At 36.9% G+C, this 27,606-nt stretch overlaps 1 protein-coding gene across 4 annotated transcripts in view; it reads left to right on the top strand.

Annotated features, from left to right (window-relative positions):
* Nucleotides 1–27,606, top strand: part of LOC132378433 (solute carrier family 12 member 7-like) — a 264,974-nt gene that overhangs the window by 180,779 nt on the left and 56,589 nt on the right. For all 4 annotated transcript variants that reach the window (XM_059945350.1, XM_059945348.1, XM_059945349.1 and 1 more), the window contains exons 4-8: nt 667–813; nt 5,021–5,075; nt 8,619–8,749; nt 11,230–11,471; nt 24,961–25,172. In XM_059945350.1, the coding sequence (XP_059801333.1) occupies nt 667–813; nt 5,021–5,075; nt 8,619–8,749; nt 11,230–11,471; nt 24,961–25,172 (787 nt within the window). The remainder of the gene's footprint in view (nt 1–666; nt 814–5,020; nt 5,076–8,618; nt 8,750–11,229; nt 11,472–24,960; nt 25,173–27,606) is intronic.

The following is a 27,606-nucleotide window of genomic DNA, read 5'->3' as shown; positions in this document are numbered from 1 at the left end:
GTTCTCCCCATGACCACGTGAGGTTTTTCCTTCCACAATCCAAAGACGTACAAGTCGGTAGGTTAATTGGTCATTGTAAATTGTCCAGTGTTTAGGCTCAGATTAAATCAGGGGATTGCCAGGCAGTGTGACTGACCCTGACTGAATAAGCAGGGTCTATTCTGCTCTGTATCACAATAAATAAATTTAAATTGAGTCAAGATTTGGAGTTGGGGTGGGGAGGAGCGTTAATCTAGTCATCATTTCACTGTTATTTGTGTGATGTTGCTGAATGTTCATTGACTTCTGTGTTTACAATATGATTTGTGATTGTTTCAAAAGATCTTTGTTGCTGTAAAGACCAGCATCTGCTGACCTGAAAGATAGGATATAAATGTACATTTCACTGTGTATCTTATGTTCCTTTGAGTAATCTCAGCAGCACCCTGAGCACTTTAAAGCAAGTAAACTTCATACATCACCCTCAATTGCCTCTATGACAAGTTATTTTGCTTCAATACAGGAATTTTTATTTGACATTCATGTTAGTTGGGGTAACCGTGGCTTTGTTCAGCGCAGGAAACTGAGTCCTGTGTCTTCTCCAAAACTGCTGTGATGTTGATGCTGTTTGTTGCTTTATATTTTCCTTTCAGCAAAAGGCCTAATGCAGTTATCATTCTCTTGCAGGCTCCTCGAATGGGTACTTTTATAGGTGTCTATCTACCATGTCTACAGAATATTCTGGGAGTTATCTTGTTTCTGCGCTTGACATGGATTGTGGGTGCTGCAGGAATCTTTGGATCTTTCTGGATTGTCTTCATGTGCTGTACTTGTGTAAGTCAAAAGCTACTGAAATTTTAGAAAATTTTAGAAAATTCATTTTCTAAATCACCTTGAGCTTTAGGTAATTAGTTTTGAAGGGAATAATTACTCTGATAAATGGAAGTGCAGTCTTATAAATAAATTTCACTATTAAGTACAAAAAGTGAAAAAAGTTGGAGAATATCTGTGATTAAGATTAAGTTTTTGGCTGAATGCACCCTGCATGGAAGATTATCTTGTGCCTATAAAAGTATTCCCCCCACCCCCGGAAGTCTTTGTGGTTTACTGTTTTACAATACTGAATACAATAGGTTAATTTGGCGTTTCTGACACCAACAGAAATAGACTCTTTCATGTCAAAGTGAAAACAGATCTCTGCAAAGTGGTCTAAATTAATTACAAGTATAAAACACAAAATAATTGATTGCTTAAGTATTCACCCCTGTCCCCCTTTAATAACTGGTGCAGCCAATTGGTTTTTAGAAGTCCTATAATTAGTTAAATGGAGATCTGTTTTTGGAGACCTGTGTGTAGACAAGGTGTTTCGATTGAAGGCAGTAACAATACACTTGCCAAGAAAAACTGCTGTTGAGTTTCTTGGCAAATACTAGACCCCGAAAACAAAAGAACATTCCAAGCAACTCTGCGAAAAGGATTTTGAAAAGCACAAGGTAGGAGATGGATACAAGAAAATTTCCAAATCACTGAATATCCCTTGGTATACACTTAAATCAATCATTAAGAAATGGAAGGAATATGGCACAGATGTGAATCTGCCTAGAGCAGGCTGTCCTCAAAAACTGAGTGACTGTGCAAGGAGGGGCTAGTGAGGGAGGCCACCAAGAAACCTATGACAACTCTGGAGGAGTTACAAGCTTCAGTGGCTGAGATGGGAGAGACTGTGCATGCACCAACTGTTGCGTGGGTAACTCACCAGTCGAAGCTTTATGAATTAGTGGCAAAGAGAAAACCACTGTTGGTTAAAAAAAAATTAACATGAAATCCTGGCCAGAAGGCAAGTAGGAGATTCTGAAGTCAGCTGAAACCAATAGTCTGATGAAACCAAAATTGAGCTTTTTAGCCATCAGACTAAATGCTATGTTTGGCGTAAGCAAAATACTGCACATCATCAGAAACACACTATCCCCTCCGTGAAGCATGGTGGTGGCTGGATCATGCTGTAGGGATGCTTCATTACAGCAGGCCCTGGAAGGCTTGAGAAGGTAGAGAGTAAAATGAATGCAGCAAACTACAGGGAAATCCTGGAGGAAAACTTGATGCAGACCATGACTTAGGAGAAGATTTGTTTTCCAGCAAGACAATGACCCCAAGCAAAAAGCTAAAGCTACATAGGAATGGTTTAAAAACAGCAAAGTTAATGTCCTGGAGTGGCCACGTCAGAATCCAGACCTCAATCCAATGGAGAATTTGAGGCTGGACTTGAAAAGGACTGTTCAGTCACGATCCCCATGCAATCTGACAGAGCTTGAGCAGTTTTGTAAGGAAGAGTGGGGAAAATTTTCAGTGTCCAGATGTGTAAAGCTGATCGAGTCCCATCCACACAGAATCGAGGCTGTAATTACTGCCAAAGGTGCATCTACTAAATGCTAACTTGAAGGGAGTGAATAATTATGCAATCAATTACTTTGTGTTTTTATATTTTAATTAATTTAGATCTCTTTGTAGAGAATTGCTTTCACTTTACACAAGAGTCCTTTTCTGTTGATCAGTGTCAAAAAAAAGCCAAATTAAATCCAATGTGATTCAATGTTGTAAAACAATAAAACATGAAAACTTCCAAGGGTGGGTGGATATATGGTTTATATAGGCGCTGTAAATATTTATGTATAATTCCCAGTTAATGTCCTGGGAACAACTGTCAATTGTGTAGTAAAACCAGTAAGGATTTTAATATTTGTTTATACTGGATGCAGATCCTGGTGATCAAATTTGAGTCCTGTTGATCAGGGCTTGGTATAAACCATAAGGATATGATAACTGTACTGTAAAATTTAAGTATCAAGTATAAAGGTTTGGTATTGCTGTGCTGTGATTTGGGACTGGGGGTGACTTTGTCCTGCAATCAGCCAAAAATTTAAATTGATTTGCAAAACTGGTTTATAATTGAGTTCCCTGAAAATAGGAACCATTGTATTTTAAATTGCTAACAAATAGTACTTGCCATCTTTAAGAAGCCTCACACCACAAATTCAGATCAGAAAGCTGTTTTTGTTGTATGCTACAGTAGTATGTAAGTTCTGTTACACTTTTTCATTAGTGTTACACACAATATGTTAACAAATCCTGGTAGCTGTCAGAGTAGGTAGCATCATAAATCAATTGCATTCCATTAATTCAACTGTGCTGTTGACTTCAAAGCCTTTTTAAAATGTTTTCCCTTACTTCCTGCAGATAATAATTCAACAAAGCATTGGCACCCCCCCCCCCCCCCTTAAATTAGGCACAGCGTTAAAGAATATTTTCCTTAAATAGAGTCATGGAGCACTACCGCACAGAAACAGGCCATTCAGCCCATCTGATAGGAGTTGCCTGTAGCAACCAAACAACAGTAGTAATGTAGAGCATAGTGTAAATCAAACACTGAGAGGTGCATATGATAATAGTAATACACTACTCATTGTGGATTTTAATCTATTTATACAGAGATGAGCAAACCAAGTTTGAAGTAATAGTGTGGAGGCTGAATTCCTGGAATGTATATGTGAGATGACTGTCCAGATCAGTAAGTTGAGGAGCTGGTGAGGGCTTGGGCTGTTTAAAGCAAAGAAAAAGCAAATGTTGGAAATGGGGAGAAAGGGGTTTACCTGAAATAGTTAAATTCAATATAATTTCCTGAGGGTTGTCACATGCCTCATTGGAAAATGAAATGCTTTTTCTTGAGCTTATGCTGGACATCACTGTAGTAATGTAAGAGGTCAGGATGTGGACTATTTTAGATTAAATATTACACAGTGAGAAAGGTTAATGAATACTGATAGTTAAGGGGCCTTTCAGAAAGAGTGTAATGTGGTTGAGTTTTACATGAAGACTGCAATTGAATTGGTTCAGTTCATCATGGTCACAAAATTAATAAAACAATAATGTTGAGGCATGAATTAGCTGTGGTAGATGGAGAAACTGCATAAAACAGAATGACAGCAACAAGAAAGAGGTAGCACATAACAAATTAAAACATAGTTTTAGCATTGGAATAAACAAAAACTCTAATGTTTCCAAAAAGAGGAGTAGGCCTAAGGATTGGAAACTTTTCAGAACTTCACAAAAGAGAATCAAAAAATTGAATAAGGATAGGGAAAATTGAATACGAGAGTAAACTGCCAAGTAAGATAAAAATATTTTAAAACCCTTTAAGTAGATTGTTATAAAGGAAATACTAAGAAAATTTAATGTAGATCCTTTGCAGAAAGAAACAGTTAAAATTATGTTGGGGAATGAAAATTGGCTGAGAAATAAAACAAGTAATTTGTGAAATACAGATAACCTCATAAACATAATGAAGAACAACAAGTCTAGAGTGAAAAGCTGAATGAAATTTAAAAGTATACAAGTAATTAATAAGACAAGCCAGTGAATCCCTTTCTTCCTTGTGTTTAAAAGAAGTGGTAATGGAGATGGAGAATGTAGTGGTTACCGCCTTACAAAATTCCATAGCTTCTAGAATGTTTTTCATAATTTGGTAGATTGCTAATAGAGCTCTAATATTTCAGAATGGAATGAAATCAAGTGGGGAACTACGAGTTATCCTGCCATAAGTAGGAAAAATATTGGACACTAATATCAATGAATTGATAATAGCATTTAAAAAATAAGAAAGGAGTAGGCAAAGTCGATATAGATTTAGGAAAGGGAAATTGTGTTTGACAAGTATAATTTTTCAAAGTTGTAAGTATAAAAATTAGTAAGGGGGAATGTGGTGTATTTGGACTTATGGAAAATCTTCATTAAGGTGCCATGCAAAAGATGAACAAACAGTATTGGGGATTGGTTCACAGACACAAAATATCTCAAAAATAATTAAGTTAAAACTCATTAAAGTTGGTTTCATTGTTTATCTTTGTACCATAAGAATCATTATTACTTTTATTTTATAAAGAGAGCAATGCATTAGAGACAACATTAACAAAGACTGGTAATCTTGAGGATTTCTGTATATCTTTCCTTACTGTCAAGTTAATTTTCACCTGATTTTTCTCCACAGACCTTGCTAACCGCAATATCGATGAGTGCCATAGCAACAAATGGTGTGGTGCCAGGTAATGAAAAGGATTTTACACAATATAAATACCTTATTTCTGTTGTGGTATCACCTGTTGGCTAAGTGATTTTTATTGAGTGTTTATTTTGGAAATACGTCTCAGATGTTATCAGCTTTTGAGCCTGTGTATAAATGGCCATTAGCATTGTTCAAACAGTTCAATGGTCAGACACAGTTCCCTTAATTTGGGTAAAACCATAGTAGCAATTAGATTTTCTAAATTTACATGCCCTTTAGTTTACTCAAACCTTCATTTTAGATGTTATTAAAGAAAGGACAAATAACCTTGCTTAAATGTGCATAACAATATTTTTCCGAAGAGGAAAATTGGTGCACTAATGTTCTGGGATGCAGGAAAAGGGAGACTGCTACTTGTATTTTTAGAAACCAAGTATAGAAATACTGCACTTTTGCATCTTGAAGGGTGATTCTTTCTAATGTCCTTGCCAATATTTATCCCTCAAATAATGTTATCAAAAAATAGATTAACTGGTAATCAAAATTAATTGTATGCAAAATTAATCGATAGCATTTGAGGGTGGATAAATATAGAAGTTAGAATTGTACAACACAGGAACAGGCTCTTCAGCCCACTGTGTTGTGCCAGACCAGCTAAAAAGTAAATCAAAGCCCCACAAAAAACTAATCCCCCTATCTTCGTCACATTGATATGCCTGTCTAAATGTCTTTCAAAAGCCACTACTTTATTGGCTTCTGTCACCAAACCAGGCAGCCTATTTCCAAAGGCAAACATGAGGAAATCTGCAGATGTTGGAAATTCAAGCAACATACACAAAATGCTGGTGGGAAACAGCAGGCCAGGCAGCATCTATAGGGAGAAGCATTGTCGACGTTTCGGGCCGAGAGTCCTGACGAAGGGTCTCGGCCCGAAACGTCAACAGTGCTTCTTCCTATAGATGCTGCCTGGCCTGCTGTGTTCCACCAGCATTTTGTGTGTGCAGCCTATTTCCAGTCGTCCACCACTCTCCTGAGTACAAAGAACTTGCCCATCATATCCCCTTTGAGCCCACCCGCTCCCACTTTCAATACATGCCCTCTGGTATCAGACATGTCTATCCTCAGAAGAAGAAACTTCCTGTCTGCTCCTCTCATTATCTTATGAAACTCATATCAGATCTCCCCTCAGCCTCTGTCCCTCCAAAGAAAACAACCCCGGTTTGTCCAGCCTTTCATGATAGCTCATGCTCTCAAAACCGGGCAACATCCTGGTAAGCCACTTCTGCACCCTCTCCAAACCCTCAACATCCTTCCTACAGTGGTGGGGGGGGGGGGGGGGTGCGCAGAACTGTATGCAATTCTCCAGATGTGGCCTAACCAGAGTTTTATAAAGTTGTAACATAGCCTCTTCACTTCTGCTTTCGACTAATAAATATAAACATTCCATAAGTCTTACCCACCCTATCAACCTGTGTAGCCACGTTCATGGAGCTATGAACTTGGACCCCCAAGATCTCTCTGCTCAGCAACACTGTTAAGGGCAAAACCCTTAACAAGGTCTTGCCCTTAAGTGTTCTGACTCCTTGTAATTGCCCTACCAAGGCGCAACACCTCCAGTTTATCTGGGTTAACCTCCAATTGCTATTTCTCTGCCCATATCTGCAACTGATCTATAATGTGTTGTTTTCTTTGCCAGTCGTCTACATTGTCCACAACAACACCAGTCTTGGAATCATCTGCAAACTTGCTAAGCCACCCATCTATATTTTCATCTTGGTCATTTATGTACATCACAAACAGCAGAGGTCCCAGCACAGATCTCTGCGAATCACCACCAACTACAGACGTCCAGCTCAAATAAGTCCCTTCATTCACTATCCACTGTCTTCTACGCGCAAGCCAGTTCAGAATCCAAACAGCCTATTTGCCATGGACCCAGTGGATGGTTTGTGTTTAAGGTTAATAACTTTTGGTGAGAAACACAAGACACATTTGAGATTTTTTTTAAAAAAAATTAAGCTGTAGAGGAAGTTGGGGAGCAGTGTTTATAAGAGAGGAGGTGCAGACACAAAGACAACAATGGGAGATAGTGGAGATTGAATGTTAATAACAGGGATGGAGTCAAAGGTGGTCGTAAATTACAGAAGGAATGTCTGTGCAAAGTCTAAATAAGAGGAGATGAACCAAATTTGAAGTTATCAAAAGAAAACAAATTGTGAACCTAAAAGATCAAAATGGTGATATTTTGAAACTGAATTGTAGAGGTCCCCATAAAGGAATATTTATCCCTCAAAGAACACTACCAAAGTAAATTGACTCACTATAACAGTGCAACTTGGATACCAGATTTCCAACATTACAACCATGTGGCAATTTCAAAAGTAATTTTTTGTTATAAATATGGCAGTTTGTCAGTTTACTCTTGTGTGCCTTCATTGTTACTAGAAACTCCAATCAATTAGTTGCATGATTGAGAACCTGGTGAGTGACCACCAATTAGCCATCAAGAATCTAATTCTCAGTGTAGAATTTTAATTGGAATTTAAAATCAGAATTGAATTAGATAGATACTTTACTGATCCCAAAGGAAATTATGGCGTCACAGTAGTATTACAAGTGTACAGATATACAAATATTAGAAGAGAAGTAAGAACATAGAAATTTTCTGCACATTAGAGGCCCTTTGGCCCATAATGTTGTACCAACCATGTAACCTACTCCAGAGACTGCCTAGAATTTCCCTAGCACATTGCCCTCTGTTTTCCTGAGCTCCATGTAACTATCTAAAAGGCTGTCAAAAGACCCTTTTGTATCGGCTTACACCACCATCCCTGACAGTGCATTCCACATCCCCACCACTCTTTGTGGAAAAGCCTACTTCTGATATTCCCTCGGTACCCAGTTCCAAGCACCTTAAAGCTATGCTCCCTCCTGTTAGCCATTTCAACCTCATGTTCATTCAGGTCCTCTTTGTTCTCATCAGTTTCATCCTCTAGTTAATTTACCCTCTGGACCTTCACCAGGATCTTTCCCTTCAGTTGCTACGCACATCACAAGGCCAAGAAGTAACAAATGAGTGAGCATAGAGTCATACAGCATGGTAACAGATCCTTCAGCCCAACTCGTTCATTTTTACCAAGATTCCCATTTTGAGCTACTTGTCAGCGTTCACCCCATGGGACCTTTCCTGTCCATATAGCTGCCCGAGTATCATTTGAATGTTGTTCAAATGCAATAAACCAGTTTGGAGGTTTACATGAGTTTCTGCATAAGCTGTTTAGGTCTCTGAAAGGGAGACACAGTAGCACAGTAGTTAGTGCAATGCTTTATAATTCAGGCGACAGGGGTTCAATTCCCGTTTCTGTGTTCTCCCCGTGACTGTGTGGGTTTCCTCTGGGTGCTCCAGTTTCCTCCCACAGTCCAAAGACGTACCGCTTGGTAGGTTAATTGGTTATTGTAAATTGTCCCATGATTAGGCTAGGATTAAATTGGGGTATTATTGGCTTAAGGACCAGAAGGGCCTATTCCATGCTATATCTCAATAAATAAATAAATAAATAATCTCTGTTTCCTTTGTTCGCAGCTGGAGGGTCCTACTATATGATTTCAAGGTCCCTGGGTCCAGAGTTTGGAGGGGCTGTGGGCCTGTGCTTTTATCTGGGAACAACATTTGCTGGGGCCATGTACATCCTGGGAACAATTGAGATCCTGCTGGTGAGTTGCTGAACTTCCAACTGAAGCGGAGTCTCGCTCAAAACATTTTTTTTGAAATCTGTATTCTTTCAAAGCATTTTTTTATGAACACTGTGTGTATGTATCTGTATTGCACAGTATTACACTGGAGGAAGATTAGACTATTTAGCTTTTCCTGCTAGGTCCACTATTTGATTAGACTATGGTCAATTAGTATGATAACTCTGGGCAAGTGTCAAACTTTTGGTTGAAAAGGAGTATGCTACCACTGATGTAGGAGTGTAATCCATTTGTTCTGCTCCTGAAGGCAATGAATCGCAGTGGGATACAATCTACCAGATATGGTGTGTCCAAGTAGTTGACTTGCAAGGTGTCCTGAGAACCCCGTGAAAGGAATGTGAAACAAGGCCTGTACCATTGTTTCCCCTCTAAAGGCTGTTAGCTGAAACCCTCAGTGCCTTGTATTTGTTTAAGATAATTTTTTTCTCATTTTTACATTTAAAAGCATACATCTTTCTGAGCCTAATTTACAAAACTTCAGTGTATTCTATCCGAGTTGACATCAAAGCATGAGTTTGCTATTTGAAGGCAAGATATATTCCTCCGTAACTAATGATAGTCCTAACAAAATTGCTTTCCCAGTAATTACATATTTCAATGTCATGCATTCATTTTATTCATTGGGAGGCTGTTCTTTATCAAGAAACAGCAAAATTCTCTCATTGTTCTTCCTATTTGTTTCATTATATACTAATAATCCCCTGTCTTCTGCAAAAATGCTATCCCTTTCTCTCAATTCCTCCGCCTCCGCCACACCTGCTCTCAGGATGAGGCTTTTCATTCCAGGACAAAGGAGATGTCTTCCTTTTTTTAAAGAAAGGGGCTTCCCTTCGTCCACTATCAACTCTGCCCTCCATTGCGTCTCCCGCATTTCACACACCTCTGCCCTCAGCCCATCCCCCTGCCAGCCCACTAGGGATAGAGTCTCCCTGGTCCTCACCTATCACCCTACCAGCCTACAGATCCAACGTGTAATCTAACTTCCCGCCACCTCCTACATGATCTCACCAACAGCCACATCTTCCCCTCTCCCCCCCCCCCCCCCCCCACTCTCGGCTTTCCACAGAGATCGCTCCCTACGCGACTCCCTTGTCCATTCATTATCCCCCATCCCTCCCCACCGACCTCCTCCGAGCACTCAACCCTGCAAACAGAAGAAGTGCTACACCTGCCCCCACACTTCTTCCCTCACCACCATCCCAGGCCCCAGACAGTCCTTTCAGGTGAGGCACCACTTCACCTGCGAGTCAACTGGGGTGATATACTGTATCCGGTGCTCCCGATGTGGCCATTTATACATTGGGGAGAACTGACGCAGACTGGGAGACCGTTTCACCGAACACCGGCGCTCGGTCCTCCAGCAGTGGCGGGATCTCCCGGTTGCCACACACTTCAATTCCACAGACCACTCCCACTCCGACATGTCTGTCCATGGCCTCCTCTACCGTCAAGATGAGGCCACACGCAGGTCGATGGAGCAATATCTTATCTCCCGCCTAGGTAGCCTCCTACCTGCCGGCATGAACATCCAACTCACAGACCTCCGTTGATACCCCTGCCCCCCCTTTACCCCATCCCTATCTATTATTTTAATCTGGTTCTCTTTCTCTCTTTTCCCCCCCTCACTATACTCTCCCCCCAGCCCTACCTTTCTTTCTCTTTTATTTCCCATAATTCTCCACCTTCCCCCTAGCCTATTTCCCTCCAGCCTATCACTTCCCAGCTCTGTACTTCATCCCTCCCCCAACTTCTTATCCCCCCTCGACCATCCCATGTTACTTCACACCTGATGAAGGGTTTCGGCCCGAAACGTCGTCACTACCTCCTCCCATAGATGCTGTCTGGCCTGCTGAGTTCTGCCAGCATTTTGTGTTTTTAATCCCCTAGTCAACACCTTTCAGTTCCCATACACTGCACAGTCCTGTGCTATCTACACCACACTGGCAATGCCTCTCTTCAACAAAATCAATATACTATAGTTTCCACAAGCCTCTGTTTCTCACTAGTCAGTTGAAGCAATGAGGGGTTTTCACATTCGTTAATCTCCCTTCATAATTGTTGAACGGGTTGCAGGTGCAGTGGAGTACAGGAAACAATGTTCCATCACTGAGGTTGTGCTATCCATTTATCCCTTTGGTTATTTCCAGGGACCTTATCCACTTCTCTACTATTGTCCTGCTGGAATAGTGTGAACATCAGTATGTCTGATTAATCTGATGACACCTGAGTTTAGTGCCAATATTTAAAGAAAAAGAAATTTAGTGCATGTGGAACTGTACTCAATATGAATTTGTGTTCACAAGGGATAGTTTAGTGGAGATAGATTTGTAAAAATTGTAAATTACAACCTGAAATCCTCTAGATGTTGCCAAATTTTTGTACATTATTGAATAGTGATTCATTAGGTTTTCTAGGTCTAAATGCACAAACTTTCCTTCTAGACCTACATTGTTCCAAGTGCAGCTATATTCAAAGCAGAAGATCCCAGTCAAGAAACCCAGGCCATGCTGAATAACATGAGAGTTTATGGCACGTGTACAATCGCTCTGATGGCCACAGTGGTATTTGTAGGAGTCAAGTACGTCAACAAACTGGCTCTTGTTTTCCTGGCCTGCGTCATCCTTTCCATCTTCTCTATCTATGCAGGGGTCATCAAAAGTGGCTTCAGCCCGCCAGACTTTCCGTAAGTAAATACATTTGTCATTTAAAGGGGACAGTTTCAAGGATTCTTCATGAGTTTAATTGTTTTTGTTTTGAGTGATAAATAACAATTTTTAAAAATAATACAGCTGATAAGTAAGTATTTTCTCCTACATTGGAACCTCCATTCCATTTATCTGCTGAGTTTCCCAACCATCACTAAAAATGCATCAGTCTTGAACAGCTTTTAAGCAACAACAGTTTTACATTTTCCCACTCTATTTCTGAAATAATGTTTTGTGATATCACCCTGATGGTTCTGGCTGTAATTTTATTTTTTTCAATTAGTTTTTTAATACATTTTCTACATCGCTACAGATAGAAAAAACCCCAGATCGAAATGAAGAGCATTAATACAGTGCAAAAATAAACGTACAATAATAATATAATACAAAAGAAGATCATTGAGAAAGCACCCAAATTGAAGATATGTAAAATTAGTATCCTCCCCAAGCCCCGCAACAAAAAAAGAACTCCAGACCAACCACAACACAATATAGAGAATATAAATCAGGACATTCAAACCCCCAAACTGTAAATACACTTAGCAACAGAAGATATTAATGCCTACTACCAAAAAAAAAGGAGTTGAAAGCAAGGGACCGAAAAAAAAAACCTTAGTTAAGAGGAAGGTTATGAAAGTACTCAATAAAAGGTCCCCAGACCTTGTGGAACTTTGTATCCGAATTAAGAACTGAATAATGAATTTTTTTCAAGGTCTAAGCAGGACATAATATCATTAAGCCATTGAACATGCGTGGGTGGGCCAACATCTCTCCATCTAAGGAGGATTAAACGTCTAGCCAGGAGAGAAGCAAAAGATAATATTCGACACTTGGTCAAACTCAGACGTAAATCTGTCTCACCCAAAAAACTGAACAAAGCAATTAAAGGGTTAGGTTCTAGGTGGTGATTCAGAATATAAGATAACGTTGTGAAGACATATTTCCAAAACTTCTCCAAGGTAGGACAAAACCAGTACATATGAATAAGAGAAGCCTCGCCCCTTTTGCATTTATCACAAAGAGGACTAATATTCGGGTAAAATCGAGATAGTTTAGATTTAGACATATGGGCTCTATGAACAATCTTAAACTGTAAAAGGCAATGGCGAGCACAAAGAGAGTTTGAATTAACCGATTTGAGAATCGAGTCCCAAGTCTCATCAGATAAGGAGATATTTAAATCATGCTCCCAAGCCATTCTAATTTTATCCACAGGGGCACGCCGTAAGGATGCTAATTTATCACGAATAAATGATATTAAACCTTTACCTAGTGGATTAATAGAAAGAAAGAAATCCATAACATTTTTCTCAGGCATTTCAGGGAAGTTAGGAATTAAAGGATTAATAAAGTGTCTAGATATCTAAAAAAATGAGCACTGGGCAGATTGAACTTAGCAGAGAGCTGTTGAAAAGATGCGAAGCGATTGTCAATAAAAAGATCTTCAAAATGTCTAATGCCCTTCCTATACCAATCATGGAATGCTGAATCATACGTAATAGGTAAAAAAAGGTGATTATGTAAGATAGGGCTAGAAAAAGAAAAACCATGGAAACCATAAAATTTCTTTTAAACTGAGCCCATATACACAAAGTGTGTCTAACAAGAGGATTAACAATTAATCTGGACAAGCTACTAGAGAGTACAGAGTGAAGAAGTGCAGAGATAGAAAAATCTTTAGTGGAACTCAACTCCATTGCCACCCAATTAGGGCACTCAGGTTGGCCATGGAAAAAAGACCAAAAGGTGACACAACGTATATTGGCTGCCCAATAATATAAACGAAAGTTAGGTAAAGCCATGCCACCCTCTTTTTTAGATTTTTGGAGATAAACTTTATGAATTCTAGAGCACTTATTCTTCCACAGATATGACAAAATAATAGAATCTAAGGATCTAAGGAATCAAAAAAAGATTTAGGAATTAAAATTGGGATTGATTGAAATAAATATAAAAGTTTAGGGAGAACATACATTTTAACAACATTAATACGACCTATCAAAGACATAGATAGAGGTGACCATTGTAACAGACTCTGTTTTATAGTATATGAAAGATTGGCAAAATTTTCACGAAAGAGATCTTTAAACTTCCTTGTGACTGTAATCCCAAGATAAGTAAATTGATTATGAACTACTTTAAAAGGGAGATCACGAAATGTTAATTCTTGTGCTTCTTTATTAATTGGGAAAAGTTCGCTCTTATGTAAATTAAGCTTATAGCCAGAGATCTGGCTAAACTGATCAAGAAGTGAAAACATTGGAGGTAAGGATGTAGACGGATTTGAAAGAAAAAGTAATAAGTCATCAGCATAAAGAGAAACTTTATGCTCAACACCCCCTCTCCAAATCCCAGTCAATTCAGGACAATTTCGAAATGTTATCGCCAAAGGTTCTATAGCCAAATCAAAGAGAAAGGGACTTAAAGGGCATCCCTGACGGGTGCCACGTTTGAGGTTAAATAACTGGGATTTCTGAAAATTAGTTAAAACAGAGGCAGTAGGAGACAAATACAGCAATTTGATCCAAGAGATAAAACTTTGACCGAAGTCAAATTTTTCTAAAACTGCAAAAAGGTAGTTCCACTCTATACGATCAAATGCTTTCTCCGCATCGAGGGAAATAACACATTCAGGAATCCCAGTTGGAGGTGAATATAAAATGTTAAATAAACGCCGCATGTTAAAAAAAGGAAGACGGTTTTTAATAAAACCAGTTTGATCATCAGAAATAATAGAGGGAATAACAGTTTCTAGGGGGGTGGAGTTTCAAGATGGCGACGTAAACATCTGCCTTTTAGGCGCTCTTCATTTTTTCAACAATAATCACCCTTTAATCAAATCTTTTCGAACTTAATCATATGAGTTGCTACTTCTGATTAACTTTTTTTTTCCTAAAACAATATTTGATCTAATCTTGTCAAACTTAAAATGGCTACAAGCAAGAAATCGTCTAAGGATCCTTTACCCATCGACATAATTTCTAATCTTCTGGATGCTAAACTTGCGGGTTTGGAAGGCAGGTTAGAAGGTAAATTGGAAAGTAAACGGGGAAGTTTGGAAAATAAGCTTACCACGAAAATATCTGAACTTGAAGCAGTTGTTAGATCGCTTGAAACTAAGCTTCAGTCGCAGGCATCAGATATTCAGCGGCATGAAGATAAGATCACGACTCTTGAAAAATCAATTTGTGAAAAAGCACGTACAATTGAAGCGCTGGAGAAGAAGATAGAGTCGACTGCTAAAACTATAGATCAGTATAAGTTTAAAATTACTGATCTCGAAAACCGATCTCGCAGACAGAATTTGCGTATCATCGGATTTCCCGAAAAAGTTGAGTCCGGTGATTTAACTGAATTTTTCTCTAGATTATTGTGGGAAATTTTCGGTGATGAAGGTTTGCATACTAAACCTGTTATCGACCGCGCTCACAGAGTTGTGCGATTTTCGGTTGTGACTGGTAAACCACGAGCGGTGATTGTTCGCCTTCATTATCCTCGGGAGAAAAAGCTTTTAATTCGATTAGCTCGTAAAAAAGGTATGATTTCTCACAATAGCAACACATTTCGAATTGTTGAAGATTATTCATTCGAAGTGATGAGAGCGAGAATCGCTTTTAAACCAGTGATGGCAGAGATTCATTCGATTGGACTTAAACAAGCTTTAATGTATCCAGCGAATCTTAGAATTACGTTGAACAACAACAGTCAGCAATTTTTTAACACTCCGGAAAAAGCGAAGAAATTTGTTGAAGAATATCGATCTTCTAGTGCAACTTGAACTATGTGTTATGTTGAAGATTTTTCGGAGAGAGGATGCCATTTCATTTTAAGTTTTAACCTATGAAGCTGGGTTATTACTTCTTATCCTGATCTACGGATCTGGTTTCTTTTTTTTTACTGTCATCATTGTTTATAGATGCTCTTTTAATTTTTATAATATCTTTTTTTTACTCTTTTTTTTCTGTTTCGGATATACACGTTTATATTTTGTAATAATGATTTACTTTTTTTTCAAGATGTCGTTTCTTCTTCCCATAAGACTTTGCTTTCTGTAAGCATTTATTTGTTTGCCTGTACTTAGAAATGGGACGAATGTTTTGGATTTTTTGGTCTTTTTTTATATATTGTAGCGTCTATTAAATCCTTTTTTTAATCCTATTTTGATAACTTTTTTTTATTAAACTTTTTTAATAGATTGCCGAACTTACATCTATATTTTGTAATATGGCTTTTTCAAAATGTCGTTTCTTCTTCCCATAAGTCTTCGCTTTTGAAACATCATCTTTTTTGTATTTGAACATGGAATTTTTTTTTAAAGGTATATTACACTTTCAAATTTTAATGTTTATACTTTTTTTTAATTAATGATTGTTTTATTATATTATTTTTTTCATTCTGACTGATATATATTTTTTCTTTGCAACCCTATATTTAAATCTGGGTGTTATATAGTTTTTTAAAATCTTTTTATGGAGCTGCCATCTTGAAATGGGGGTAATGTTAGTGTTAGATTATGCGCCTGCCGCTTGGCTTTCTTTCGAGGGGTGGGGGGAGGGGGTAGGGATCTTTTTTCACGCTTTTGCTTTTTATTTTTTTGCTTTTAGTTTATGGGCCGTCTTTAAATTATTAATACTGTTGAGGTGTCATGTTCTCCGGTTGCTCCTGAATCAATTTTCCTTCTTCCTGAATTATGGGTTATGTGTTTTTTTAACCTTTTATGATACACACAACTAATATTGGCATGATGGATAAATCTATTAATTTTATCTCTTGGAATACTAATGGTTTAAATCATCCGGTTAAATGTAAAAAAATATTTAAAGTATTCCATAGATTGAACGCTAATATTATTTTTGCACAGGAGACCCATATTAGGAGGGAGGATAATCAACGTTTTTTTTGGTTCTGGAAGGGTCAACAATTTCACTCGAATTGTACCGCCAAAATTAGAGGTGTGTCTATTTTTATAGACCCCTCAATTTCGTTTACACATCATGAAATTACTTCTGATCCACAGGGCAGATTTTTGTTGATAACTGGTTCACCTTTTAATCGAAAAGTGGTTCTAGTTAATATTTATGCTCCAAACTTTGACTGCCCTGAATTTTTTAAACGTTTATTTACTTCCCTTCCTAATCTAAACGAATATATGTTGATAATGGGTGGAGATTTTAATTGTTGTTTGAATCCTTCGATGGATAGATCTAAACCTATCCGAACTCTTCCGAATAGATCAGCCTTACTTATTAATTCTTTTATGGTTGATTCGGGAATTACTGAAATATGGTGGTTTTTGAACCCTAAAGATAAAGAATTATCATTTTTTTCACATGTATATCATAGTTATTCTAGAATTGATTATTTCCTTATTGATCATCAGTTATTAACAGATGTTATTGATTGTAAATATGATTCTATTACTATTTCGGATCATGCACCTTTGAAGTTATCTATTAAGATTTCGGACTTTTCCAATAATACTAGATCTTGGAGACTTAACGCTACTTTGCTTCAAGACCCAGAATTTATCACCTACATAAAACAGCAAATTGACTTGTTTTTCTCAACAAACTATACTGAAGAAATTGACAGAGGAATTCTTTGGGACTCTTTTAAGGCTTTTATCCATGGACAAATTATCTCATATTCTGTCGGTAAAAGAAAACAAAGATATTTAGATATTGCTTTATTAGTGGATAAAATTAAGGAAATTGATAAGATTTATTCTGTGACTCCTACCAAAGAACTTTATAAGAAGAGAGTTGAGCTTCAAATGGAACATAGCTTATTATTATCTTCTTCAATTGAAAATCAATTAATTAGGACCAGGGCTCAATTCTATATTCATAGTAATCGAACTGGTAAACTGTTAGTTAATCAATTAAAAGCTATTTCGACTAAGCGACAAATTATTAAAATTCGTAAACAAGATGGTAATCTAACTACTGATCATAAAGAAATCAGTAACACTTTTCAAGATTTTTATAAATCTTTATATCAATCAGAATTTGATGCTGACCTGTCCATGATGGATAATTTTTTTAACAATTTGAATATTCCTAAACTGACAGATGAAGATCGCAGCTTGTTCGATGCTCCTATCTCTATGACCGAAATAGGAGAGGCTATCTCATCAATGAATTCAGGGAAAGCTCCTGGCCCTGATGGTTATATTGTAGAATTTTTTAAAACTTTTTCTTCTTTGCTTTCCCCTTGGTTATGTGAAATCTTTAATGATGCATTTGCTAAGAAAAGATTACCTCAATCTTTTTATGAAGCTACTATCTCTCTAATTCTTAAAAAAGATAAAGATCCTACTTTATGTGCATCTTATCGCCCTATATCATTATTAAATGTAGATTCTAAGATTCTTACAAAAGTTTTAGCCGTTATTATCACAGATTATTTCAGAAGACCAAACTGGTTTCATTAGGAATCGGTATTCCTTTTTTAATGTTAGAAAATTGATTAATATAATTTATACTTCATCACCCACAACCCCAGAATGTGTTATTTCATTAGATGCTGAAAAAGCTTTTGATAGAGTTGAATGGACATACTTATTTAATGCATTGAGAAATTTTAATTTTAGTCCTAATTTTATATCATGGATTAAATTAATATATTTTAAACCTGTTGCTTCTGTTCTTACAAATAATTATAGATCCTCTTTTTTTCAATTATCTAGTGGTACGAGACAAGGTTGTCCCTTAAGTCCTTTATTATTTAATATCGCATTAGAACCTTTAGCCATTGCTATTCGTGAATCTCCTAATATTTTTGGTATTACCCGTAATGAGAAGTTATACAAGTTATCACTTTATGCTGATGACTTGCTGTTATATATTTCTGATCCTGACAGGTCTATTCCCGCTATTTTATCCTTGTTGGCTCAATTTGGTAGTTTTTCTGGTTATAAATTAAACTTGGATAAGAGCGAATTATTCCCCTTAAACGCGCAAACTTTATTGAATGACAGGATACCATTTAAAGTTGTTACTGATAACTTTATCTATTTAGGTATAAAAATTACCAAGAAATATAAAGATTTATTTAGACTGAATTTTTTAACTATGCTTCATCTAATTCAACAACCTACTACAAGATGGTCTCCCTTATCCTTATCATTAGTTGGTCGGATTAATGCTATTAAAATGATGAGTTTACCGAAATTTTTATATTTATTTCAAGCCTTACCAATTTTTATTCCTAAATCTTTTTTTGACAACATTGATTCAAAAATTTCCTCATTTGTGTGGCAAAATAAAAACCCCAGGTTAAGTAAATGGCAATTACAAAAATCTAAAAAAGATGGTGGTTTAGCTTTACCTAACTTTAGATTTTACTATTGGGCGAATAATATTCGTAACCTAATGTATTGGAAATTAGATTTGGATTCACCATTGTGCCCACAGTGGGTAAATTTGGAATGCAATGAGGTAAAGGGATATTCTCTATTCTCCGTTCTTGGTTCTTTTCTTCCTGCTGATTTAGTCAAATTCAATAAACAGATATCTAATCCTGTTATCAAACATACATTACGAATTTGGTTTCAATTTCGTAAGTTTTTTACTCTGAAAAACTTTGTTCTTGATAGCCCTATTTTACTTAATTTTTTTTTCAAACCTTCCTTGACAGATCAAGCTTTTAGCATATGGAAAAGGAAAGGTATAAAATGTTTTCGTGATCTTTTTTTTTGAAGGTACTTTGATGTCTTTCGACCAATTTTCCAATAAATTTAAATTACCTAAATCTAATTTTTTCAGATATCTACAAATCAGAAATTTTTTACATAAAGTTCTACCATCTTTTCCCAATTCAACTTCAATGGATTTCTCAGATTTGATTTTTACCTTAAATCCTTGACAGAAGGGATTAGTAGCTTTTATTTATAATATGATTATGAAGATACAACCAGAAATATCAGATAGAATTAAACAAGAATGGGAAAAAGAATTTCGATATAATATATCAACAGATAAATGGGAAAAAAATTTACAAATGGTTAATTCCTCTTCTATATGTGCTAAACATGCTTTAATACAATTTAAAATTGTACATAGAGCTCATATGTCTAAAGATAAGCTTGCTCGATTCTATTCTCATATTAACCCTCAATGTGACAGATGTCATTCAGAAGTGGCTTCATTGACCCATATGTTTTGGTCATGTCCCACTTTACATAACTATTGGAAGGACATATTTGCTACCATTTCCTCAATTTGGAATATTGATTCACAACCTCATTTTATTACTGCAATTTTTGGTATACCAAATGAGGATGGTAATCAGTTTTCCCCTTCAATCAGACGAATGATTGCTTTTGTAACATTAATGGCCAGAAGGTCTATATTACAAAATTGGAAAGAAGTAAATCCTCCTACCACGTTTCAGTGGTTTTCTCAAACTATTTCTTATCTGAGCTTGGAAAAAATTAGAAGCACTATTTTTGACTCATCAATTAAATTTGAAGAAACTTGGGGACCGTTCATTCGACATTTCCATATGAATTAATCTGGCCTTTTCCAGACCTTCTCTCTGCTTATTCTTGTTCAGGTATGGAGTTCTGGAGTTTTTGACACTATCATATACTTATAAACTGTTATTATTGCCCATGTTAGTTTAGTTTAGTGTTTTTTTTTCTCAATATATATTTTTTTTACATATTTTCAATTTTTTTTCTTTTGATGATTATTTTTGTTTTTTTCATATATAATTATATAGACTTGATTGATTAATGTACTTTTTTTTGTTGATGTTTAATAGGATATTGTTATCTTATTACTAATGCAATTTCAAGTCTATTGTATTCATAACCTATTCATTATTATGTTATGTTTTTTTATATATATATATGAAACTCAATAAAAAGATTGAAAAAGAAAAGAAAACAGTTTCTAATCTATAAGCCAAAGCTTTGGCCAAGATTTTAACATCAACATTAAGCAAAGAAATCGGCCTATACGAGGAACACTCTGTTGGGTCTTTACCCTTTTTTAGTAAAAGAATAATAGATGCCTCATTAAAAGAGGCTGGCAATTTACCATAATTAAATGAGTCAGACAATACTGAGAATAACTGAGGAGAAAGAAGTGAAGAGAATGATTTATAAAATTCTACGGGGAACCCATTAGGTCCAGGAGATTTCCCTGAAGACAATGCAGAAATTGCAAAAGATATTTCTTCTGATGATATAGGCGCGTTAAGTTTGGCTTTAAAATCAGATGAAAGCGAAGGAATATTCAGATTATTTAAAAAATGATCAACAGAGATATTGTCATTCAAAGATTCAGAGGAATAAAGTCGAGAATAGAAATTTTTAAATGCGTCATTGATTACTAAGCGATCCGATATAAAGTCTCCATTCTCCTTCCGGATCTTTGTAATATGTTGTTTGGCTTTGGAACGCCTCAGCTGATTGGCTAGAAATTTACCAGATTTGTCACCATGAATATAGAAGCGACTCTTACTTTCAAGAAGTTGGCGTTCGACAGGTTGAGCAGACAGAAGATTAAATTTAGTTTGAAGTTCTACACGCTTTTTGTATAACTCAGGATTCTTAGTTTGAGCATACAGTTGATCCAATTCTTTAATCTGATTAATGAGGTCTAATTGATCTGCACAGGACTTTATATTAAGATTTGCTGTATAGGAGATTATTTGACCCCTCAAATATGCTTTCATGGCATCCCAGACAATCTGGGATGACATTTCAGATGATGTATTGGTGTTAAAATAAAAGGTTATCTGATCTTTAATAAATTTTAGAAAATCATCATCCGATAGTAAAGTTGAGTCAAAACGCCAGTGTTTATTCCTCTGAGGGAGACCAGGAAAATTTAAAGACAAAGTAATTGGGGCATGGTCAGAAATCAGTATACTCTGATAGTCACAAGAATAGACAAATGGAATAAGTTGATTATCGAGTAAAAAGTAGTCAATTCTAGTAAAGGTATGGTGAACATGTGAAAAAAAAGAATAATCTCTCTCAGTAGGATGAAGGAAATGCCATTTATCAGAGATACTATAATTAGAGAGAAAAGAGTGAATAGCTAAGGCAGATTTAGTAGGTAGTCTAGTAACAGAGGACAATCGATCCAAATTAGGATCTAACCAACAATTGAAATCGCCACCCAGTATAAGAGAGTATGGGTTTAAATCTGGTAATGAGGAGAAAAAACGTTCAAAAAAATTAACATCATCAAAATTGGGAGCATACAGGTTTGCTAGTACAACTTTAGTATATATAATTTACCAGAAACAATAATAAATCGGCCATTTGTATCAGATATCTTATTAATTCAAGTATTCCTTTTGAACTTCAAAATAAGGATGGAGACCCCCCCCCAGCTTTGGCAGCAAAGGATGAATGAAAATGCTGACCCGCCCACTTTGACAGAAGCCGAGAGTTATCAAAACAATGAATATGAGTTTCTTGAAGGAAAGCAATGTCAGCTTTAAGTTGTTTAATATGCGAGAAGACCTTCCGTCTTTTAACAGGATGATTCAATCCCTTTACATTCCAGCTCACAAATTTAAGTGAATTAACCATTATCAATTGTTAGTGCATATAAGGTAGCAGGCATATAAAAAATCAAGCAGTACAATAACAGTCTGGGAGCAAAAATGTAAACATAGATCCGTAGAATCAAAACAGAGACATGTCCTGAATAACAAAGGAAAACAAAAGAAACAGTGAGTAGTGTTGGAACTGGAGAACCCACCCCCTCCTCACAACCCAAAATTAGACGGCTACCTAAAAAAGCAGCTTGATCTACCAAAAAAATTAACCCAAGTATGACTCCCAGTGCTGTGTCGTTAACAAAAGTTCTGTATAAATAATATAGCAAACAATAGCTAATTTATGCACTAGAAAACAGAATTACAAATAGGAACAACTTCAACAGAAGTATAAAACTTAATACAAAGAAAATCAGAAGTTAACTAAAACTAACCTACCCGCGAAAAATTATAAAAGATTAAAAGAGAAAAAAAAAGGAGAAAAGGGGGTAATTATAAAATTCAAAGAGAGTCCTTATCAACCATTTACAGAAAAAAAAGCAAAACTTAGACTATGAATCAACCAACAGGGAGGCCTTCAATAAAAACTCCAAATGTCCAAAACAAGTTAAAGACAATTGTAGTTCTCTACAGATAAGGTTATACAAAAATAAAATAGATTACACAGGTAAAATCTAAAAGTTGGCAGGGAAACATTAAACTTAAATTATCTATTTAGAAAAAACGCACCAAGTCCAGGGAGAGATTGACTACAGCCCTTAGAGTTTCAATAGATAACGACTGAATTATTCAAGTAAAGTCTGAGTTCGGAAAAAATAGTTTTACTCCGGGAAGTACTTATCAACTATTTTAGAAGGTCAGGCCGGTTCCGAAGAAGACGAGGTGGCTGGAAGACTTCCAACAAACGCCTCAGCCTCCTTCACTGATTTAAACCACTTATAATCTCCAGTAGTAAGCATAATTCGAAGATCGGCTGGATTTCGGAGAGAGGGTCTGAATCCACGATCAAAAAGCACTTTCATTACACCTTTAATCTCAGCACGCATCTTCAGAACCTGGGGTCAAAGTCCTCCACAAAACGAATGACCGTATTTTGAAAAGCAAAAGTACCTCTGCAGCGTGCCTCCATCATCAAACGGTTTTTCACCTGGTATTGATGAAAGCATAAAATAATCGGCCGTGGACGGGAACCCAGAATTGCTCGAGGAACATAGATCCTGTGTGCCCTTTCAAGCTCAGGTGGAGTCGGAAAAAATTCTTTCCCGAAGATCTCACAGAGAAACTTAGGAAAAAATTCAACGGGAGAGCCCTTTTCGGTGGCCTCTGGCAAACCAAGAATTCGTAGATTGCAACGTCTGCTCCGATTTTCAAGATCCACCATTTTGGAAAAAAGTTTACTGTACTTTTCCTCTAGGCTGGAGCAGAGAGTGTCAAGATATTGAACACGGAGTTTTAAATCTTCAGAAGTTACGTCAATGCAAGATAAATGCTCAGCATGTTCATCCACTCTAGCATTAATCTGATCCAATTTGACATTCAGCTGGTTGAAAGAAGTCCTAAATTCAGTTCTAAAATCCATTAAAGTATCTTGTCGATGTTGTTCCAGAACAGCAAGAATGTCAGCCGGCAAAGCTGTAGAAGTTTCCTTTTTCCCGGTTTTAGTACTTTTGGTAGCCATTATAAGATAGATGTGTTCGCAGGCAGGTAAAAGAGAATTAATAAAATACCTAACTAAGGTTTAAGAAGGGAGACATATAGTGCAAAGGTAAGAAGAATAACGGAGCAAAAGCTCGGAGCAACTAAACAATCGCCATCTTACCGGAAGTCCAACCTGGCTGTAATTTTAAACATTATGCCCTTGTTTGAAATCTTTTCACCATCATCTTATCCCTGAACCAATTTAAGTAGTTCCACTAGTCCCTGGAACCTGTTCTCATAATGTACTCCCTTCTCTCTTTTCCCCTCTCCAACTGGTAGCTGTTGCCAGTGTTATTTTCCACTATTTTTAATTTTACTCGAATTCTTTATTCAATAATGGAAAATATGAGGTTTGGATGAAATTTTTGTTTTTCCTTTTACCTGTTTCTAATACCACAAGGCCTAGGGCCAAAAGCTGGTAGCACTATAATGCAGTTAATAAATCAGTGCTAGAGAGAAGAGATTCAATCCTGACCTCGGGAACTATATGGAATTTGTACATTCTCACTGGGACCATAATTTTCTTAAAGTGCCCTGGTTTCTTCGCACATCCCAAATTGTGTGGATTCAAAATAAATCATTGTAAATTGTCCCTTGTGTATGAGTGAGTATGGGGAGTTGAAGAGAATGTGGAGATTTTTTAAAATTGGGATTAGTCTAAATGGTGATTGTGGTGGAGTCAATGGATCTAAGAGTCCTTGTCTGTGATGTGCATCTCTATGGAAGTAACTTTTAAGTCCATTACTTCCCAGTAATGGCATAGTGAGCTGGATCTCCTCCCTTAGATCAAAAATTTGTATTATATGATTTGCTGATTTTCTAACATTGCAGTACCGTTCCAAATCTGATATATTGACTTATTTAATTTGTTATTTTAACAGCAGTAATAAACTCATGAATGAAGAACTCCTGGATCAAAATAGTACAACCAGGAAAACCAAATATAAATCTTTATAGGATTGTTACATTGTACCATTTTAACATAGAAATGAAAATGCTTTGCCAAAGTCCTGATTCCTCAACTTATCAGTTCTCCCGTGTCCTTGATTTTGTTATGTTTTTCATATTCGATATTGGCTTATAATTGTAACGTACTTAGATGCAGAGAAAAACTTAGTTTTGTATGCAATCCAGACATTTCACTTCTAAAACATTAGGTGCTTTGAAATAATATAAGGGAAAAACAGTAACAGAATGCAAAATGCTATATATTTTCATCTTACGCATCCTTTTTCATGTCCTATACAGCCTCTGTCTGCTTGGAAACAGGACGTTAGCTTTGAAAACCTTTGACAAGTGTGCAAAGATTATAACTGAAGGAAATCAGACAGTGACATCTAAGCTCTGGCAGCTTTTCTGTGACGGGTCCTCTCTCAATGCTACTTGCAATGAATACTTCAAACTCAACAATGTCACAAAGATTCAAGGGATACCTGGGATTGCTAGCAAAGTAATATATGGTGAGTATTAGAATATGATGCATGTGGAAGAAATTTCAATGGACATCAACACACAGGGCAGTTTTAGACATGGCTCTTATAAAATAAACAATCATAATCATGATACAAATATTGCTAAAATAAAAGCAAAGTAATAGATCTTGCAAACAGGGAATGAAACTATTGGAAAACATTAAGTAATTGGAGAATATATTTGGAGAGATAATCAGAATTAAGATTTCCTTGGGGGGGGGAGAGTGAATAACCTGCAATTATAATGTTTTGTTTTGGGAATTAAAATATATTGACTAACTGAGAAAGTATTAAGCCCAACAATATCTGGTACTAGTAATTCCTGCTGGAAAGGTAGGTTAAGTGTTCCACCAGGCACAAAGATGACCAGAAATGGGTACAATTTCACAATAGTGCAAATTAACCTGATTTCAATTACACTTCACTGTGTTATACAGTCATAATCGCAGTAAACAGACTCTTTGGCCCTGCTGGTCCATGCTGGCCAAGATTCCCATCTAAGCTGGTTCCCATTTGGCCCATATCCTTCCAAACCTTTCCTATACATGTACCGTCAAGTATCTTTCAAATGTTAACTTTCCTGCCTCAACCACGTCGTTCATTCTATATACTGATCACTCTCTGTCCCTCAGGCTTCCTATCAAATTTCTTTCCTCTACCTTAAACCTTTGCCCTTTAGTTACTGATTCCTTAACTTGGGGGGGGGGGGGGGGGAATTATGTGTATTCATGCTATCTATGCTCCCTATAATATCAAACATCTTTGTTAGACTACCCATTATTCTCCTGAGCTCCAACAAAATGTCCCAATCTGTTCAGTTTCCCTCCATAAGGTCCTTGACAATATCTGTTATTCTCCTTTGCTCTGTTTGTAGCTGAATGGCATGTTTCCATGGAGGGATTGTCTACTGAGTCTCTATGGGTGGAAGTTGGAAACAGGAAGGGTCAATAACTCTATTGGGTGTTTTGTATAGACCACCCAATAGTAACAGACATCGAGGAGCAGATAGGGAGACAATTTCTGGAAAGGTGTAATAATAACGGTTGTTGTGGTGGGAGATTTTAATTTCACAAATATTGATTTGCATCTCCCTAGAGCAAGCGGTTTAGATGGGGTGGAGTTTGTTAGGTTTCCTGACACAATATGTGGATAAGCCTACAAGAGGAGAGGCTGTACTTGATCTGGTATTAGGAAATGAACCTGGTCAGGTCTCATGTCTGTCAGTGGGAGAGCATTTTGGAGATAGTGATAACAAGTCTATCTCCTTTAGCATAGCATTGGAGAAGGATAGGAACAGACAAGTTAGGAAAGCATTTAATTGGAGGAAGGGGAAATATGAAGCTATCAGGCAGGAACTTAGAAGCATAAATTGGGAACAGATGTTCTCAGGGAAATGTACGGCAGAAATGTGGCAAATATTCAGGGGATAGGTACGTTCCGATGAGACGGGAAGGATTGTAGGGTACAGGAACCATTGTGTACAAAAGCTGTTGTAAATCTAGTTGAGAAGAAAAGAAAAGCTTACAAAAGGTTAAAAAAAACTAGTAATGATAGAGATCCAAGAGATTATAAGGCTAGCAGAAGGAGCTTAATAATGAAATTAGGAGAGCCAGAAGGAGCCATGAGAAGGCCTTAGTGAACAGAATTAAAGAAAACCCGAAGGCACTGTACAAGTATGTGAAGAGCAAGAGGATGAGCCTGTGAGAATAGGACCAATCTAGTGTGACACTGGAAAAGTATGTATGAAACCGGAGGAGATAGTAGGGGTACTTAATGAACATTTGCTTCAGTATTCACTATGGAAAAGGATCTTAGCAATTGTAGGGATGATTTATAGTGGATTGAAAAGCTTGCTGATATCGACATTAAGAAAGAGAATGTACTGGAACTTTTGGAAAGCATCAAATTGGATAAGTCTCCGGGACCAGATGAGATGTACCCCAGGCTACTGTGGGAGGCAAGGGAGGTGATTGCTAAGCCTCTGGCAAAGATCTTTGCATCATCAATGGGGACCGGAGAAGTTCTGTAGGATTGGAGGGTTGCAGATGTTGTTCCCTTATTCAAGAAAGAGAGTAGAGATAGCCCAGGAAATTATAGACCTGTGAGTCTTATTTCAGAGGTTGGTAAGTTGATGGAAAAGATCCGGACAGGCAGGATATATGAACATTTGGATGTGTAATATAGTTAGGAATAGTCAGCATTGCTTTGTCAAAGACAGGTCGTGCCTTATGAGCTTGATTGAATTTTTTGATGAACACATTGATGCAGGTAGAGCAGTAGATGTAGTGTATATGGATTTCAGCAAGGCATTTGATAATCTACCCCATGCAAGGCTTATTGAGAAAGGAATGAGACATTGGATCCAGAATTGGCTTGCCCACAGAAGGCAAAGAGTGGTCAGGTCAGTCACCAGTGGTGTGCC

This window comes from Hypanus sabinus, chromosome 20 (assembly GCF_030144855.1).
Source record: "Hypanus sabinus isolate sHypSab1 chromosome 20, sHypSab1.hap1, whole genome shotgun sequence".
NCBI lineage: Eukaryota > Metazoa > Chordata > Chondrichthyes > Myliobatiformes > Dasyatidae > Hypanus > Hypanus sabinus.
This window is presented reverse-complemented; position numbering and strand designations above follow the sequence as displayed.